The sequence below is a fragment of the Bombus pascuorum genome, chromosome 7 (assembly GCF_905332965.1).
Source record: "Bombus pascuorum chromosome 7, iyBomPasc1.1, whole genome shotgun sequence".
Lineage (NCBI taxonomy): Eukaryota > Metazoa > Arthropoda > Insecta > Hymenoptera > Apidae > Bombus > Bombus pascuorum.
Window position 1 is genome coordinate 81886 of NC_083494.1, and position 19623 is coordinate 101508.

The window sequence follows — 19623 nt, forward strand, 5'->3', positions numbered from 1 at the left end:
TTACCAAGTACGATCCATATGACGATGACGTTGCCGCCGGTTGCCACCAACAGCATTGCAGCGAATATTAGGGACCAGAACAACTTTTGCCACCATGACAAGTCAAACGGCCGCTCTTGATAATTAAAGAAACAGTCTAAAAAAGCATCACGTAGAACTTCCCGTTCCGTAGAACTATCCAAAGCGTTTTGCAATATATTAAGAAGTTCACTACGATTTAACATCAACAAGATTGTGATGTCTCGTCTGAGAATTATAGTACTGCAGTTGTACAAGCCATACGAAAACAAGTTGTCCATATTTTGAGCCTGACAAAAACCAGCACTTTTTAAAAACGGCAACAGTATTCAGGTGCGAACAATTTGGCTGAAATTCTCACGTCTTTTCACGTGAATTCCCGTTGCACGTAATTTACCTTGTCTTTTCCCTTTTCAAACCGTTGCATCGTTAAATCAACGTATCAACTAATCGTTACCGATAACAATTTAGAACATCTTCTCTTAGTGCATGGGATAGTTCCAAAGTTTGTTCAAGAACTCATCTTTGTTGGCGAACTTCTTTCATCAGTTCCACTTTTATACGGCTTTTTCTCGAAAATAATGCGCCGCTGTTTCTGAAAAGATTATGTACGAGCTAATAAGTTTGCGGTTTCAGAGTGACAAATGACGACGGCGAACGCAACAGGCAGAAAAAGATGTACGCAATAGAAACAAGTGTGTTCAGACGCTATCACTGAAAAGTATGATATATGGACACTTGGTTTCTTCTTAATACGATGTGATTTAATTACACAAACGGAGGCAGAAAGACTCAAGACGATTTTACATTTTATTAGACCAAGAAATATAGGCTATCAGGATACGATAAAATTCACTTTTAAAAAGTAATATACAAGAAAAGAATTGGAATCCGTAAATGTCAAACATTATATGAGTTTTGTCATTTAAGGAATTCATTACTTTCAGCTCGTTAAGTTGTCTACGTATAAATCAAATTTTGTAACAATTAATTTGTAATAATAAAATTGTAAATACCAATAGGAATAAACCAGAATAAAACAATTAATATTATTTCATAGGATATCTATCTGTTGTTTTTACAGAAAACAAATACATTGCTTTTCATCACCGGTTTGATATTAATTCATATATTTTACTAATATTCGTGTATCGTTGATACGAATCGTGCAAAGTATCCTCGCCCTTTCATTTCTATAGAACGATAATAAATAATAAATTGCTTGTGAAATGATTCGTTCCGATATTATTACAATTACAATTTTTGTTAATGTAGTACAATAACTAGCGAGTCAATTAGTAACTAACGGTTAATAATTAACAATTTAGAAATGAACATACATTTCAACCAAATAAACTTTGAAATAAATAATTGTACTTCAATAATTAATTAGAAATTAAGAAGAAACTATTGGAAACTATTAGAAATTCTTATATTTGTTCTACTTTTAATATTGTGAGATTTCATTCGGATCCATTTATATATCAGAGTTGTGTTAATAATCATGATTTACAGTTACACTAATTTCAAAAGCTTATTTTAATAATGGTAATATCCTTTCGATCAACACGTGATCACCAGTTATCGCATAACATAAACTTGATAAAGATTGTTTGAGACTTGTTGAGGTACGCACTAATCGCAAAAATCGGAACATCATATTGAAGGGTTGTGGTATTGTTTAATGCAATAATAATCATAATAATAATGAAATATCGTATTACTGTGCAAATGCAAAAAGATAAGCGCCAATTAAAAGCGAACTTAATTATAATACAAAGGCAACACGATATTTATACCAACAAGGTTCCACTCGTTTTTATCCATTTGCGCAAAAATAGTTGAAATTCGTTCAATTAACGCGATCTTTTTTCAAATTACACACAGAGGCGTGAAATCATTTATTGGCGATGTCATTTACAAACGCGCAATTCTAGAATCTGCCGCTTCTATTTTGTAATTATTATCGTCGATGTCGATCAATGTTGGACAAAGCTTTATTTACTCATGAAACGATAAATAACAAATTGAAATAACATTTCAGTTGCGAGTAAGAATTAAATCTCCTATTTAAATAAAAGTCATTTAAACCAAAATGATGCCAAAAATAATTTATTTCTTATTTCTTATTTGAAAATTTTATTTTTCATGTGAATTTGATTGGAGAACAAATAATATTATGCAAATAAATAGATTTTCGTTTTCTCGTATCCGTTTTCGATTTTCGTTTTTTGAATGACACAGTCGTGAAATTAATAAGATTATTTTTCAATAAATAAATCGTAGATCAAATCTCTTTTTATAACTACTCGCTTTTCCAACAAATTGTTCGAAAGTATATCCATCGTATTTCCATCGTATCCATCGTATCCATCGTGTTTATCATAGCTGACAAATATTATTAAAAGTTACAAATTCCGATGTACTGTAATCTGCTTGATGGAAATATTTGGTGTAAAAGTTCAAATTTCTTCGACGATCGATAAATTAACGAATAAAAATAAATAAAAATGATAAATGAAAAATAAAATTGTATTTGAAAAGAACAATTAATTTCATTATTTTAAATAATATATTAGTATAACAAATAATTTATTTCTATTTTTTATTTGAAGTCCCAATTAACAACTGACCCTCTGTTTAGATAATTATTTAAATGAAAATTTATTTAATAATGCCCGACATGGTTGTCGATAGGTCCGATTCACATTCTCACCACAAAAAACACGTCTATCAGCCTAACAATGCGAGACTGCGATAACCGTGCATACCCAAGAACTGCATTGGAGCAACTGAAGCTTCAAAATCGCGTTCATTCAAAGATGCGTGCGCAATGACTTGCGCCTTCGCGTCTTCTACCGATAGCTTTTTTGTTACTGTTCATCTACATCCTTCATTTACTTGTATTACAGATTCTGATGTCGGTTGATAAACTAGCAAATTGTTATCGAATACCAGCAAGTTCATCGGCAAATTTACGCGCTTCATGATTACACGTGAGAGACGACGATTGCTAATAAACAGTATAAACAGCAAACACTATACGATTTAAAAAATTACATTGGAGGCATTAAAATCCTCTTCTTTTAAGTGAACATTAATCATTTAAAAGTTACGTATTTCTATTATCTATTCTATGATATTGCAATATTTGATATTTTACAAATATACGGTCTTCGTAAAGTAAGCTCGTTAGTAGCGCTTATAAAACAAGCCATCGCTGAATCATTTTGTTTCCAAAGTACATCTGAGTTTCTTTTTACATGATAGTATTTCTTTTACACGATTCACGGTTACGCCGCTTTTCTAAACACATTTTATTCACAGTTCAAAATCAATTCGAGTGTTAATTTTTGTTGAGCCATCCTCTATGTATACTACTTCCCAGATTTAATTAAACCAACAAACCGCCAGACTATTCTTAGAGATGAATATAAAAAAACAATATATCATCCATGTCAATAGTAATTGGTCGATTCATTCATCTCCGCTATCGAGGAATGGTCCGATAAGATAGTATTTTTCGATGTTTACGTTTTGCGGAATATTTCAGTGATAACACTAACGCGATCTCTTATCATAGATATGATAGATATAATGCGTTCACTTAGGTAATGATATCGTATCGTCTTCGACACCGTTCGCTATTTAAGTATACCAAGTGCAGTAAGATAAAACGTATGCAGTCGTTGTCAGTAGATCAGTATGTCGATATAGTGTGTGCAAATGACTTCAAAGATGGAAATGGACATGACACTGTGGAGGAATATTGCCAGTAATATCCACATCCTAAGATCTTTTATCACTCGATATTTCCAAGTGCTCGTCGAGGAATACGTTACGAGGAATCTAATTCTGAACTCGCGATGTGGCTATCACCTGTCGCTTTAGATTTTTTGTTATGAAGATACTTAGGTGGAATCAGGGACGTAGATATTTAAATCGAAAACTCCATAACATGATCAATTATCATCCAACGGTGGTCCGGAAACAGCTTGTAAAGCTATTACGGTCGAAAGAGCTATCTTTTGGAGCTTTTGTCTGTCTGTTTGTACTCGCGTAACGTAAAAGCTACTGGACGGATTTTGAGGGAGGTTTTTCTGTTATCTAATCTAATGTTCGGAAAAAATAGGGCACGTTTCGTTTTGATCCGTTTTGTAGAAGCTGAGAAATAGTTCGACACCTGAGGTGTATCGGCTCCCATGTTTGATAGAGAACACGCAACGATGCTTACTGTTCACGTCGTGTTTAACAAAATTCGAAATCGTTTTGTCTGGCTAATACTTAATATTACGTTGTTATTTAAAAACGTAATAAAATAATAAATAGCGTATTAGAATAATAATATAAGATCATTGCACAGAAGAAGAAAATGTCTATGACTTGGAAGAAAAATAGTTTACCGTATTACACACCTCTAAACACGAAAATGATTTCAAACTTGATAAAAATATAATATATTCAGATGGAAGAAGAAACGACACAAAAAATATTAAGCAAATCCTTGGAATTCTTTTTCGCAGTCATTAGATTGCGATTATTTGTGCATGTTTGTATTTTTATCGATGTAGCTAAAAACTGAAATTTATGTAGAGATTCGTTGCATCTACTAAATATTATAACAAGCAATTTATTGTAAATATTTTATGTATGTTTGCATATCATGCGCACGGACTGTATAGTTTTACATTTTCATGTTTCCTCTGGATACATAAATATCCGCAGTCTAACAATCGCAATGTTAACAAAGAGGAATTTAAATTAATTGAATAAAATGTTATAAAATGAAATATTTCATTGATTCAACGCTGGCTCAATGAATTAATCAAGAAAATCTCATCCGTTCATTATGATGCGCCTTACTGAATGAAAATAAACAAATTATTCATATTTCAGGTTTATCAACAGAATCCATCGTTTACTGACTTTTAAAGCAAGTCGTTCAATTAAAATCTTTCAAATTTATATTAAATACACAGATACGTATGTATTAGATAAATGAGATACTTCGAATGAAACGATTAATATTTCCACATAATTAAAATTTGATTTACACGAGCGGTTCTAAACGATCGGAATCTTGCTCTACTTACTTCGTATAAAAACCTTGTTTCAGTAGTTCATTAGCATAAGTGACGAAAGGTTTCTCTTCATTTCGATGTTATCTACGATTCGTATCGGCAGTGATTCAATTAAAATAATCTCGATTAAAACGAAATAATAGTAGCAAAGTAGAGGTTGAGAAAAATGAGAAAAATGTTTACGGTTGAGTAATTCGAAAACTAAAAGTTTCTCTAAAAGCTATTGCTTGCACCATTCGAAAGAACAAAGATAAGCTTCTTGTACACAGTTTCTCGTTAAAATTTAACAATACTTCTTAGTACCGCAATTTTTTTTTTTCTTTTTTTGTTGTTTCAGACTTCTGGGACTCTTTTCACGCGGTTTTCTATACGATATTTTTTAACGTGTGCTATTAATTTTAAACGATTTATTTTACACGTTTTGGTTTTATAAATGTACGATTTTTTAACACGTTTTATCATTTCACAGGAATTGACATCAATCTCAAAGGTTTTACACGATTTCACAGGGAACTGAGAACTCGTACGGTTTGTTATGAAGAATTATGAAAAGAGAAAATAGAACATGTCAGGAAACGATTAGACGAAGGATATTTCAAGGGACGAAATGATATTTTTCCAGTAATAAGAATAATCGTTGTAGAATGATAGAGAATAGCGATGAATAAAATTTCGATTTCAGAAATAAATATTTTTTTTCTTTTTTTTTTTCTTTTTTTTTTTCGTTTTTCTTAACACATTACCTTTTGCTACATGTGTTTATTGAATAAGGTTTTGTTATCGAATGCAGATATATATCCTATCCTATTATTTGCGTTAGTTTAACACAAGTTTCTACTTTGTTGCAAATCGATTGTTTCACGACGTTTTTTATACGGTACACAAAGAGTTCCAGAGTGTATATGTATATTTATGAAAGTCAAAAGAATACATCAAAATTATATTAAAGAGACAAAAAGTACACAAAGTTATATATATATTATCAAGAAGGTTGACTTTTTCATTCTGGATCTGTCATGAGTGTAGCATTTAGACCCTTTGTAATTATTTTTGCCATACATATTCTAACTTGGATCTTTTCCAAAACTCAATTAAATTTTTCTCTAATTGTTTCACCTATTAAATCGGATATGTTATTTACGTTTTTATTTCAACAATTACTTCTGTCGACCCAGTTAAAGACACTTTTTTATTTTCTACTTCTTTCATATTGAGTTCAATAATTGCGAAACGTATGAGCTTTATGAAAAATCTGAACATTATTTTTGTTCACAAAGTGAACAGTTCTTGAATAGGTGCATTATGTGTTGACTGAATTGTTGTTGAATAATTGTTATAGTATAAAAATATCATGAATCGTAATTTATAAGATATTAGAAAGACAAATTTATCTTAATATACTTATTTATATCTTATATGTTAACAGTCACTGGATCAAATTTTCTCGGATAAGCGAAGAATTCATAGTTCCTTTCTGCACCTTAATAGCAGTCGACGTATCATAAACTCACGAAGTTACCAGCCCTATGCCAGAGACCGGTACAGTTACTTTGAGTTTTCCTTAATTTAAGTAACCTGTAAATAAGTATGTACTTTGTTCCAACATCCAGACAGCGAGATTTTTGTGAATATTGCCAATGTTTAAGAAATTAATGTACCTATATACATATTTTCACACAACTAGACAAACTTAATACTATGAAAATGAAATCTAAAACCTGGTGACAAAACGCTTCATTGAAAGAGATTCAGGATATGTATAAATATTTCTTGCAGCCAATTTCTTTCTGTACATTGTGTACTTTGGTATTAAATTGAATTCGTTTGCTTATAATTTAAAAAATAAGCCTTCACCCACATTTTTGCTTTGGCTTAATTTTATGATGGGTTACAAATACAAAATTCGTAATAAGGCATCTTTTAATGAAAGGTATATTTATATATAATGACAGAACGTTACTATCATATTGTAGAAAAATGTTTTTCACTTCGCTCGGATAAAAATAATTTTCTGGATCGACGTGTTCTAATCTTACTTCGGTGGATCACTTGGCAGGAGAACGCACGAGTTGACAGGCAACGTATTCGTCTGCCATAGAACCCACAACTACAGAACCAACTGCACCGCAGGCCGTTGCGGAAAATAGGCCACAGCTAGCACCAATTGTCACACCCGTTTGTAAACCACCAAGTGCACCAACGCCTCTAGCAACTCCTATCTTACTAATAGAACCGATTTCGTGCATGAATGTTAATACGAGAACTGGCCCGTAAATACAGAATTCATTTCGATGCTAATGTTAAAAATATTTTTTCCATTCTCACGCGTAATCTTACTTTCTGGTTCCTCTTGCCTACAGATACTATGACTGACAATTAAAATTTTGGCAGCCGCTTTTGCCTCCAAATGCTCATCAATTCTATCAGTGTTAGATATTTGGATATGCCACGCTCAACCTTTAAAAATCCTTAAAGCTCTGATATTCAGGATCCACGAAACATCTTTCTAGTTTGAGTCCTTATGGAAAAAGATTATGCTTATGCCAGAGTCTTTTTATTAACATTTGTGATCGAAAAGCAGAACAGTATTTAAAATAGGAGACACCTCATTGATTTTGATGAGATAAAAATACGCTTAGTTTTCGCATCATACAGAAAAGTATTTTTTTTTTTTTACTGTGTATCTATCGTATTACAGATTACGTTGTAATCAGTTAGCTTGTATCGAATCGCAAGATCTAAGATCGAAGAAAATATTACGTATTGTGGTTATCTTGCCTTTTTTTCATTAAATAACTTTATACCAACATTAGAATCTGATAGTGATACAAGTATGTGTATTGCAGTCTGGCATAGCGATATTACAATAATTTTAATTTCTTTAACTTTCTTCTGTTTATTTTCAAACGTTGTATTGATGTTTATCAACAAAGGCGAATTAAAACATAAAACACAAAACACATATTTTGAATAATTAAAATTTAATAAATGTAATTTACCAAGTTTGAAGCTGGTGTAAGTTCATTCACGATCCTGCATAAAAATATTGGTCTAATTAATTGTCAGAAAAACTATTTGTACAATAAACTTACATCTACTTAAACTCATAAAGACATGAGCAAACTAAGTCGAGCTTATCAGGGCTTTTCAATCCATATAGACGTAAACTCTTCAATATTTCAAAACGAAGGAAAATGGACTTGCACTACTTTCAAAAGAATCGCCTATTTTATCGATCGATAACAGTGATACCGCAGGCTGGCAAGTATTTAACGACGCTTAGTAGTAGTAAAAGATTACTCAAAATACCGATTTCTACGACATATCCAAAAATCCTCGAGATTGGAAGATAACTAGTTTTTTAATGTTCCACCCTAAACTATAGCACAGGTTTTATTTTCTCAACAGATATATTTCTATAGTTATTAATATTTGAAAATAAATAATAATTCTTAATCATAAATAATGATTGTGTTGTACTTCAGAGTGAGTCTCGATGCTTTTTCTGGTACATCTTCTGATCCTTATATTCGAGAAAAGTTTATGACTATAATGCATACAAAATTGGTTCTGAATTTGTTCGCATTCAAGTTTCATAGTTAATTTAAGTAGGAAGAGTAGCTACAACGTTTCAAGTAGGCTTATACGTTCGCGTTAAATGAAACACCATGAGATACTCGGAAACTCTTCGATGAAACTTGTTCAGTATTATTCAGTCTTCTCCACTTTCTGTGTGCATTAAGCTAAAGTAGTATGTTTAAGGTCCACAGAGCGATATATTCACAATATCTTTTAGAGTTTCCTATAGTTTATATTTAATGCGCATTTATCCTATTCTTATTAAGTTCAATTAGTTATGTATGCATGCACCTGTTGCTGTCTGTTGATTATTAATCTACAGCGAAATGCATTTGTCAATTCCTGAAAATTAAAGTTTTTAGTATGCTATTAATTTTGCTAGTACTGATTTTAGTAATGCTAATCGATTATTATTATTATGTATTATTTCCTCTAAATGTCCGTATGTTTGTTTAAAAAAGATTTTTTTTCAGGAATGGAATCTCGGAGGAATTTTTGGCCAATTTAGTAAATAGTGTCATCAAACGACTAATAGAGACTTTTCAAAAACGAAACTGAGTTTTTATTTGTTGCATTTATAAAAGCATAATAGAGTTATTTCGATTTTAAATAGAATTCGTTTTCTTTCAACAACATTTTTCCGATATTAATTGAATTTTTAATTCATAACGCCAATCACTGCAACTGTCTTACAAATCACTGTATCTCGCAGTCACACACGTTCGCTTCTATGTATACTCAGATTGTCTATTTTCAGATAAGATAAACAGTCGAGTAAAGTTAAGTACTATGTATTCTTCTCTAGTTGACAGTTCTGTATTTTGTAGCGATTCAATCGTATAATATAAAGTATAATATTTGTGGTCTTAATTTCCAAAGCATCATTATTTTATTTGTAAGTACAACATATTCCTTTAAGCACCTGAATCTTTATTTCCAATATCATTAACTATGATAAATGCTTTCTCAAGTTTATTATGTGAAAAATTAAAGTGGAAGTAATTGTAAGAAATATACGTTTTACTACATATAATAGTTTATATGATGAAACGTTAACTACTCTCCAATTGTAATGATCTTTGAATATGTTGTGGAAATCGATACTTTAAATAACTTTTTCTTCTATATATATATATAGGTTACCAAGTGGTATCGCTTAGTTTCCATGATATTTGCGAAAAACTGCCAGTACTATTTTAAACAATTTCTTCTCTTCTTAATTTTTTTACATAAAGACAAACCAAAAAAATGTTTTGTGGCTTTCAAATATTCAAACCTCAACGTGATTTTCATTTTCCACTTTTATATTATAGCGTGGGCATAAAGTTTAAGTGCGGGATATCAGAATATCCAACACTGATACAATTGTCGAGTATTTAAATGCAAAAGGGGTTGTCGGAATTCAAAATATGAGTCCGATTCACAATAGGCGAAGGGCACGAGGGGGTAAGATTATACACGAGAATGGAAATATTTTTATCTTTACCGTAGAAATGATTTTTATATTTACGAGTTAATCTTCGTATTGGTGTTGACACATAAGGTTTACCCGGTGCATGGAACCCCTATACAGACAGGATAAACTACAATTTGGAACACTCGGGTACTACACTAAGAGTAGCTAGTGTATCAGACTCTATATTCTGTACAGTTTCCTCTTTCGACGATGGTATATGCATTGAAAGTCACGCAAGCGAAAAAGTCAATGAGATAAAGGATGCCATCGATAAACTGAAAGAATGCCGCAAGGCTGAAAGCGATCCCGAGGAGAAGCAACGTATCAAAGAAACGATCAAATATCTTAAGAAAGTTTTGAGGGATGTGAAACGTGCAAAAAGAGTAGGGAAGACTGTTGGTTCACACGTTGGTTCAAAAGCTGGTGCTGCGGTTGGTACCTGCATAGCTGGTCCAGTTGGCACAGTGGCTGGCTCTGCAATTGGTAGAATAGTGGGTCGTGTTACAGGTGGACTCGCTGCCGATGACCTTGCGCGTCATGCTCGAGAAGAATCAGCTGGAACGACAGTAAAACACCTTTATTAAGAAAATCGTTATTTATCTGTGCGAGATCAAAGTGATTTTTTTATAATATGATAATAATATTCTAATGTTATACATATATATATATCGAAGCAAAGTATATTCGTTATCCCGTGGACCGTGGATTCGCCATATCGAACCTAGGGTCATTGTCATTAGCGTCTAGTTACCGCGGTCGCTTGTCAATCTTGTACCAACTATATCTGTGTAATAAACGTTTGTGCAACAACAATGAACAACACCGGCGAAGACTCATTACACGCCCCTAACGCCAACCCGACATTATATATATATATATATATATATACATATATATACACACACACACTTTTCATTACAAAGTGTATTCTTACAGATTTTTTACTTATAAATCATTATAAAATTAAACCAAAAAGTAAGCAATATAAGTTGTTGCAAGCTATTGCTTTTCCCTTGAATTTCTCATTTTCATTTGAATTTCTCAACATCGTTATCTACTTTTTCGTTCGTTTCCTTGTAACACAATATAACGTAGACATTATTCATTTTCAAAAAGAAATTTTAATCTTATCGCTTCTGTCGTTTGCATCTCCGTTCTCGATAGTTTCCATCCGTATTTTATTCAAGATAAATTGACTCTTCAGTCATCACCGTACTAATTGTAGTAAAAAGCCACCGGGTTTGTAACGGGGTGTTAAAAAATTCATGGGACGATTTTTGGAAGATGTATATACTTTGAACACCGAAACAAACACTAAAATAGATGTGCGAAATTGTTAGTTGATGGATAGAATCTATCTTTTAATACTTGGGCGACAGAGAGACAATGAACATTAAGTTTCAAACGTTAAATTAATTGTTTCAGAAATATCAGCAGCCGGACCCGTATTAAAATTGGAAAACATTACAAATATAACAGATTCTGCACGAAATCACCGTTTCAATCAGTTGTATCATAATACGGTTGAAACATATTGCAAATATAGAATTTTATTACTTTATTTCCAGGGCGTCGTTCTATTCTTTGTAATTTCATTTATTAGGTTGTCCGAAATGTTTCACTCGTTCTATGAGGAAATAATAGGCACACAACGTTTATTGTTTTGTATTATTTTGTCGAATTACTTACGATCCATTTTTATTCCGTTGAGATAAACACCGCGTCATTTCACTGATTTGATTTGACGTTTGTATGAAGGTGCACTATTGTAAAAAACACATTTGCGAAAGAAAGATACTTTTTTTATAACCTAATAGTTTCGATGCAAAATTCGAATTAGTACTAACACTGAGTCGATAATATCGCATACGAGATTTTGTCCGCTTGGGGCAGCACTTTAGTGCGTATCGAGCGATAGGTAACCTATTGCCATTAGCACTACTCTCATTTCCTCTTTGGTAACGTGTGTTGTGTGTTCTTGCATTGTATTAATACAAATACAAAATGAAAATTAAAAAGAAATCTAATGCAGTGAGAGTTCCGCCTCTTAAAAAATCTATAAAAGTTAAACGTAAATCATCAGATATAAAAGAGGAATCAACTGTATCTAAAGCGATAGAAAATGTTAAAAAATTGTTGGAGGTTAATACGCGTTTAAACACAATCTGCATGCTGTGATATTTAATTGCAAAAAATTAAATTAGATTTTAAATTGGAAAAATTTGTCTTATTCCAGAAGAAAAATGTTAAAGCAACAAATACTCCAAAAACTATTTCGTTTCCAAAACCTGAAAAATCGCACAAAATTATTAAAGTCAGAAGGAGAAAAAGAAGGCCTCAAATAAGATATCGAAGAGGTATAGTGTATTTAGGTCATATACCTCATGGTTTTTACGAAGAACAAATGACAGAGTATTTTACACAATTTGGCAATGTAACTAGAGTACGAGTTGTTCGATCAAGTAATGTAAGTATACATGAATTTGAATTATACATAATATAAATATGTATGTAAATGTTATAAAACTTCAATTGTTTACTATTTTACAAATTTGATTACCATTATAATATTATTTGCACTGGTTTGAGTATGAATACGACTTTCTTAGAATATCGGTATATGGCCTATATAATATAAGAGATAGATTCTTCCTGTAATGATTAATCTGATTTATACTAATCAAGCATGCATTATTGATATACCCTTAGTTAGTCATTTTAATAATTTCCATTAATATTTGCAATAATAATTAACAACATGTAATATAAAATAAGATACGGTTAAAAATTAAGTACATAATATCATAATATATATTATTTAATAGACTGGTAGAAGTCGTGGCTATGGATACGTGGAATTCATGTACCCTGAAGTTGCAAAAGTAGCTGCGGAAACAATGAATAACTATCTTATGTATGGAAGATTATTAAAAGGTATTATACAAAAATGTACAACGATTATTAAGCGAATGCTTCAATTTTACCATATAATATATCGTTTAATGTTTTTATTTAGCTACATATATTCCACCTGGGAAACAACACAATGGCTTTTTTGCTGGTAAAACATGGACAACAAAAATTTATCCTAAAGTAATAAATAGAAATAAAGTTACTAAAATAAGAAACGAAGGTATCCAAAAGCAGAGGCATATAAGTTTCGAACAAAGTACAAGGGATAAATTATCTGCTTTAGAAAAGAAATTAAAAGAAAAAGGTTTTGATATGAATTTTGTACCGATAGATTCTTCTAAACAATGTTAAGTAAATTTTTTATTAAACACAATAATGTACAAATGTTATAATTAAGTACTATGGAGATATCGAATACCTTTTTGATTACATGATTTTACTTAATTTACTATTTACATTGGACATTGTATAAGATGTTTAAAATTAAAAAAAATAATTATCAGGGATCATCAAAATTTGTCTGATCCACTTCCTAATCCTGCTTTTGTTCTCTTCCACTTCATACGTCTATTTTGAAACCATACCTTTACCTAAAAAGTTAGCAACATATTAATTACATTAGTTAGTATGTACACAACTATATTATCTTCAAATGATAATCCATAATATATTGTTAGTTATAACATAACAAAACTTTTATGTCTATAATTAAAATACTATTTTTGTAATATTGTTTTATTTACTTATAATTAGTTGGTATGAAATGAAACTTTCCATTTGTCGAATATTACATCTTATCGATACATTTGATTCAATAGTTCATCATTTGAACAAATAGTTCAAACCAAATATAAATTGACATGCATAATATTTTTTCTATATGGGGATAACGTATATAGAGTCGCCCCGGAAAATAGGTTGATAATCTTATATTTAATCAAAATGGTAAAATACAACTCCGAATATTTTTATATTTAAAATTAGTAATAATTTGTTATAAAACATTGAGAATGATATATTTTTCACATATTTCGTATCTTTTTACTACTTTTAATATACATATGAATTATTTTTATATAACATGGGACAAACTATAGTCCGGAAGTAGTATAAAATAGAAAAAAAAGTTCACTAGGTAAAATTAAATAGTTTTGAATATTGCACGACGTGCTTTGAGTTTTGGAATAGGCTCACTATTATATTTTTCAGTCATATATTTGAATCGTACATTTCTTGTATACATATAATTCCTTCTTTATTTTCTCTGATATATATTATTGACTTGTTTGTGTTTTAAAAGATATTTCATTTTCGATTTCGTAGAACTTGTGCGAAAGATCGGGAAAGACAAAATGCAACGAGTTGTTATGAAATTAAAATTATATCTTTCAATCGAATTACTTCTGGATCTAAATATCTTACAATACTGTTTTCTAGAGAATAACAAAATAATAAACGATATGAAAAATATATTAAAATTTTAAAAGATAGAGGTGATTTTAAAATCTTAAAAATTTTAAAACATCTTTTCTTGCCTTCTGTCGTTTTAGAGCTACAAATTGTTTCAATTGTGTGAAATATTCCCTACAATCGATCATCGTAGAAGATCTTAAAAACAAATCAAACTATTAAAGGGTTAACGAATTTGAAAATTATCAGCATTGCGATATCAATTTACCTGACGTTCTGTTAGATCGAGAGCAACTGCTATTTCATAGCGACGTAAACGTGTCAGATAATTACTGTGCGCAAATTCATATTCAAGGTGGCGAATTTGGTGTTTTGTAAATGCAGTCCTTTCCTTGCGAGGTCTGTCGCCAGTCAATCGTTTATTTGTCTCTGAAATGTAAAGGATTCGGAATTTAATAAATTTAATAAGTTAACGAAGTTACGACTTTTGACACAATAGAAATGGTATTTTTAAAAATTGAAAACTAAGATATCATCTTACATTATGTGAAACGTAAGAATTTCGCGTATGTCAAAATTCTACAAAAAAGAAATCTATAAATTTCTAAAGATATAGTAGCCCTTTTTTCTTTTATCAGAATTTACATAAGCAAATTCTAGAATAAGCTGATACTGAAGACTATTATTTGCCTACTGTAGCTTCTTATAGAGAAGAAATAAATTCAGATTTATAAATGTTGTATAAGTTAATGAATGCATATACAAAATCTTGATTTATAGTTATAGTAAAATTCGTTAAATCCATCATTAATACAACATAACGTGATAACTTCATGAAATTGTTTTTTTCTAAAATTGAAAGTTTATATAGTATTAAATATTTTATATTGTCTTGTTCCATAAGGAACTTTATCTCATATGGATTTTTAAATAATAATCCATTATCGTATGATACTAGAGTATTTATTTATTGTAGTTTTATGTTTCAGTCTCGGAAGAAATGGAAATTTATTAAATAATTCCATCTCGAATAAAAATGTGGATACGAATCTATGTATTTTACTCGCTATGAATAAAACGCGCGTTCTAAAATTTGGAAAATACGTAAATCAGCTTCTTATCCATCATTTATCTTTAGTTAATTGACGTATGTTTGAAAATTAGTTTGCTAACTGATATCTGCTAACGTGATTTCAAATGGCTTTCGCGAAATTTGGTGGATGAAAATTCAGTTCAGTGACGATTTCCTGTATCCTCTATCATTATACGCGATGATATAATCGTAGTGAGGTTTTAACCGGTATCAGTTTTTTATTCACAAAGCGGCAGTCAGATGAAAATAGCTGCATATTCGATGCGTCATTACCAAGCTGCTCCCGCGTGCCAGTTAATAAACGTGCCGCTATAATGTAGGTTGTCGGAATCAGGATCATCTGCGGGCGATGATGTATAAAACGTTGGTCGGATCGGTGGTAGAGCCCTTAGCCTTGCTTCCGTACCGCTATCTCATCTATATTTGTTAACTGACGTCAATCGAACCAGTCCGCGAAGTTTTGCGAATAATTTCATTCTTTTTTTTAATTAAACGAATTCATTGGCGTCACATATATGTTGACAATTGAATTTTTAATGAAATGCTAATATCTCGATATTATTTCTATTCCGATTTCAATTAAATCAATTTTACGTCATCTTCTCTTTTTTTTTCTTTTTTCTTTTTCTTTTTTTAATATGAATATATAGTAAATTAAAATTTCTTCAATATTCTTTTATTATAATAACAACGAGAAACATATGTAGCGATTGTAATGTAAAAGCGAATTATATTATATATATGTGTATATATATATATATAATATAATATAATTCGCTTTTATATATATATATATATATATATATATATATATATATATATACTGCTAAAAAACTGTTTCGAATGTTCTTGAATTATTAGGAGATTTTAAGAAAATTTCTGCATCTTTGTATAATTTTCTTATTCTATCTCTATTTTGTGTTAAGTACTTTTATTTTATCTTTGATTGTTAAAAGTTAAATAAACTATTGTACGAATTTGTGCAACACCAAAGAATGTAACGTATTCAGGAAATCTAGAAGATGTCGTCGTTTCTTGCTTTAAAAGTATCTGTATCGATGATTTTCAACAGTGGATGTACTAAATTTGGAAAAATTTTGTTTGAGAAGAACAGTATGCACAGAAATAAATTATCGATCTTTCGATTCTTTTAATTTCGGTAGTATGGAACATATCTTTGGGCATATATAAATTTTACATGATTTCAAAACCATGTTTCGGCTAAAAATGACGTGGAATTGTTTTAAAAATAAGTTAAGCGTGGAAGTATAGAGTAAAGTATTTTTCAAATATTTTCATTTCGTTTTCTATCGATGAATGTGTAATTCACATAAATATTCGAGACGAAGATGAAGGAGAAGTTAGCGTTGAATGTTGTTGCGTTTATTGCAAAAAGGTATTACATACATCGTGCCAATGTGACATTTTACAATGATTTTACGATAGCCTTGCCGTTTGTTACACGCGATGATATGTATGTATATGATATAGTTACATGTTCGATAAATATTTAGGCTACGTTGGCCCCATTATAGCCACATTGGCGACGGTAAAGTCATAAATGAAGTTAATGTAGTGTTCATTACTAACGTGCCAATTCGTGTGAACATAATTATTTAACAACTATTAACGTCTTCGTTATTCAACGTTTTAAATTGCATTGTTAGAAATTTGAATATACAAAATTTTCAATTTATCTATTTTGCATGCTGATAATATCGTCTGAAAGTATCTTACCACCTTGTTCTACAGAACACGCTTCATTGTCAAAGGAATTGTTGCTCAAACCAATGGAATACCGTGACTCTTGCCACGAACGACATTTCAGCTCATTTTCAGTGTTTTGCCCGGTGTTCTGATATGCCGGAATTTCCCAAGCGCGAAATACCGTTGTAGTCGTGGAGATTTGACGATCTTGAGCTCTCTCACAAATAAAATCTAAAGATTGCTCCGTGGAATTTATGTTTATTCTTTCCCTCGACTCGTCAACTATATCCTCTTCATCGATAGTGGAGTTTTGCTGCGAATATTGCTCCCATCTTTTCATCGGAAGAAAGCAGATATTACTTAATAATAAAGAAATTACTAGTAGCGGTAATAGCAATTTAATAGGGCTGCAGGACTTTTATTTTACATTCTAATCATATTATAAAGCACAGCGTCATATAAAACGGAATTAAACAAGAGGAATTGAGATAAAGAAATTGTTCGGTGTAATATAATAATAAAAAAAATTATAATAGAAAATGTTGTATACTTATTGTTTTGCTTGAAAAAGCTAATGACGCGAGGAAAGCTGAATGAGATGGTCAAAGAAAATTAAATCGATACTTTGATATTATAAAATTATATCTTTGGTAATTGCTTTTTCTCTTTAGCATAAAAAATAATAAAAATATATGCAATACATGGAATAGTTTTTAAATAAGAGAATGCTATTTAGTAAATTAGAAATATTTGAACGCTTTTCGCATTTAGTCATTAAATATTGACTGTTCAGTCTCGAATTGTTCAATCTGTCAAACGATCTGTCGAATAGTATTCGGCATTGTATTCTTTCCATGGAAAAATATTTAAATTGATACTTAAAATTATTTTAATCCATTTGAGACGTGAAACGAATGATATGAATCATTTAAGAAGTATTTATAATTGTCTAGAATTCGATCAATAATTATGTTTTCATGATTATTAGATGATTGTATGTAACTTTAGATTATGACGAAAGTACTTTGCGTTCTTTATCGTTGAATATGCCTTTTAGATTTTCATGAAAATCCAAACAGTTTACGTACTAATTACTTTCATTTGTACCTGTATATTCGATAATTTCGATTACTATTAGAATGTTGAATAGTTGCGCTATGAAACGGTGACAGTCCACGTTCACTCAACGTGTTAACTGACGTTGAAATATTGCAAGGATTGGAAAAGTTATTCCAAAGATATCCGTGACTCAACGGGGGATCCCGGTTTCCAGGAAAACAAGGGCTCTGAACGTTTATCTGAGAAGAGGTCGGTGTCAGTGGCATTGACGGGATTTCGAAAACATTTTCGGAATATTGTTGGTCCGTCGAAGCTATATTTTCTAACCAAGACATCTTATCTAAAATAAGGAAAATTTTATTCTCACTTATTAGAGGAAAGGCGTAGAGATGAAAGATATTAAAACGAAATATCTGTGAGACTAAGGCCGAATTTACATTGTTTCGCTGTTGAAGGAACACGGCGAATGAACGCTGCTTTGATCCGTGTATGGAACACCTGACATATGAACACATGAACACATTTATACACGGATGGAAGAAGAACGAAAGCAGTGTTCATCCGCCGTGTTCCTTCCAAGTGAAACAGTGTAAATTCGGCTTAAGACCCACTGTCCACGAAGCGTCGCTTCATAGAAAGCGGTATTAGACGCGTTAATGTTAACAATAGGCTTGCATGCAGCGGTCATTGTAAATTGTAAAGTAATGTGCACCTGTCCATGAAACAGTAGCGACTCGTTTTTGTCGTTACGCGTTTTCATCGTGACGGCTGGCGTTAATATTGTCAGTAGCGAGACGTACGCGTACGATGCGGCGGCAGGTTGCGGCTATAAACGAATCTGCCGATGTAGGATGAACGCGTCTTCCTCGTCGCTTCGCATTTTGCCAGACAAAATGTATCTTACTGTACGTTTCGTATGAACGTCGGCGTTAGACGTATCGTCGCGTCTAATAGATTGCGTTTACGCTTTTATGATTTACGAAGCGCCGCTTCAGTGGGCCATGAACAGTGGGCCTAAGGGTCTCATTGTTAGATATACAGATCGTTAAAAAAAAAGATATAATCAAAATATGTCCGATCAGTATAGGTCCTAGTAGTCCTTTCGACATGAAATCAATTTTCCGACGTCGTAAGTGAATTTGTTCGTAATACGTAATAAATACGAACGTAATGTAAAGATTGTCAACGCAAGATAATAATTACTAGACTTGAGAATAAATGCAAGTTGGAAATTCGTTTGACCTATTAAAAATTATGACAGTATTCTGCTGTAGGTATGTCATATATTTTTGTAAATTATATATATA

The 19623-nt window shown here is 31.3% G+C and overlaps 4 protein-coding genes across 7 annotated transcripts in view; 2 read left to right on the plus strand and 2 right to left on the minus strand.

The window, feature by feature from the left end:
• LOC132908998 (tachykinin-like peptides receptor 86C) overlaps positions 1-2801 on the minus strand; it is a 44133-nt gene extending 41332 nt beyond the window's left edge. For 3 of the 4 annotated variants that reach the window (XR_009658471.1, XR_009658472.1, XM_060963550.1), the window contains exon 1: positions 5-419. Coding sequence is in view for 2 of the 4 variants with exons in the window: in XM_060963550.1 (XP_060819533.1) it covers positions 5-299 (295 nt within the window). In the remaining 2 variants the exon portion in view is untranslated. Of the gene's footprint in view, positions 1-4; positions 614-2651 lie in introns of those variants that run through there. The other variant, XM_060963549.1, reaches the window with a different exon arrangement.
• Positions 2802-9095: 6294 nt separating this feature from the next.
• LOC132908795 (uncharacterized) lies at positions 9096-10947 on the plus strand. Its single transcript, XM_060963131.1, has 3 exons — positions 9096-9573; positions 9992-10124; positions 10222-10947. Exons 2-3 carry the CDS (start codon positions 10088-10090, stop codon positions 10716-10718), a joined length of 534 nt encoding a protein of 177 aa, XP_060819114.1. The 5' UTR covers positions 9096-9573; positions 9992-10087; the 3' UTR covers positions 10719-10947.
• A 1107-nt stretch (positions 10948-12054) lies between these two features.
• Positions 12055-13544, plus strand: LOC132908491 (MKI67 FHA domain-interacting nucleolar phosphoprotein-like). The gene is made up of 4 exons (XM_060962508.1): positions 12055-12276; positions 12371-12601; positions 12960-13068; positions 13151-13544. The coding sequence occupies exons 1-4, from the start codon at positions 12139-12141 to the stop codon at positions 13396-13398; spliced, it is 726 nt and encodes a 241-aa protein (XP_060818491.1). The 5' UTR covers positions 12055-12138; the 3' UTR covers positions 13399-13544.
• A 12-nt stretch (positions 13545-13556) lies between these two features.
• LOC132908490 (homeobox even-skipped homolog protein 2) lies at positions 13557-18651 on the minus strand. Its single transcript, XM_060962507.1, is given in 4 exon segments — positions 13557-13637; positions 14726-14886; positions 17291-17589; positions 18353-18651. Coding segments are annotated over 4 exon segments (840 nt in total).
• Positions 18652-19623: the final 972 nt, after the last annotated feature.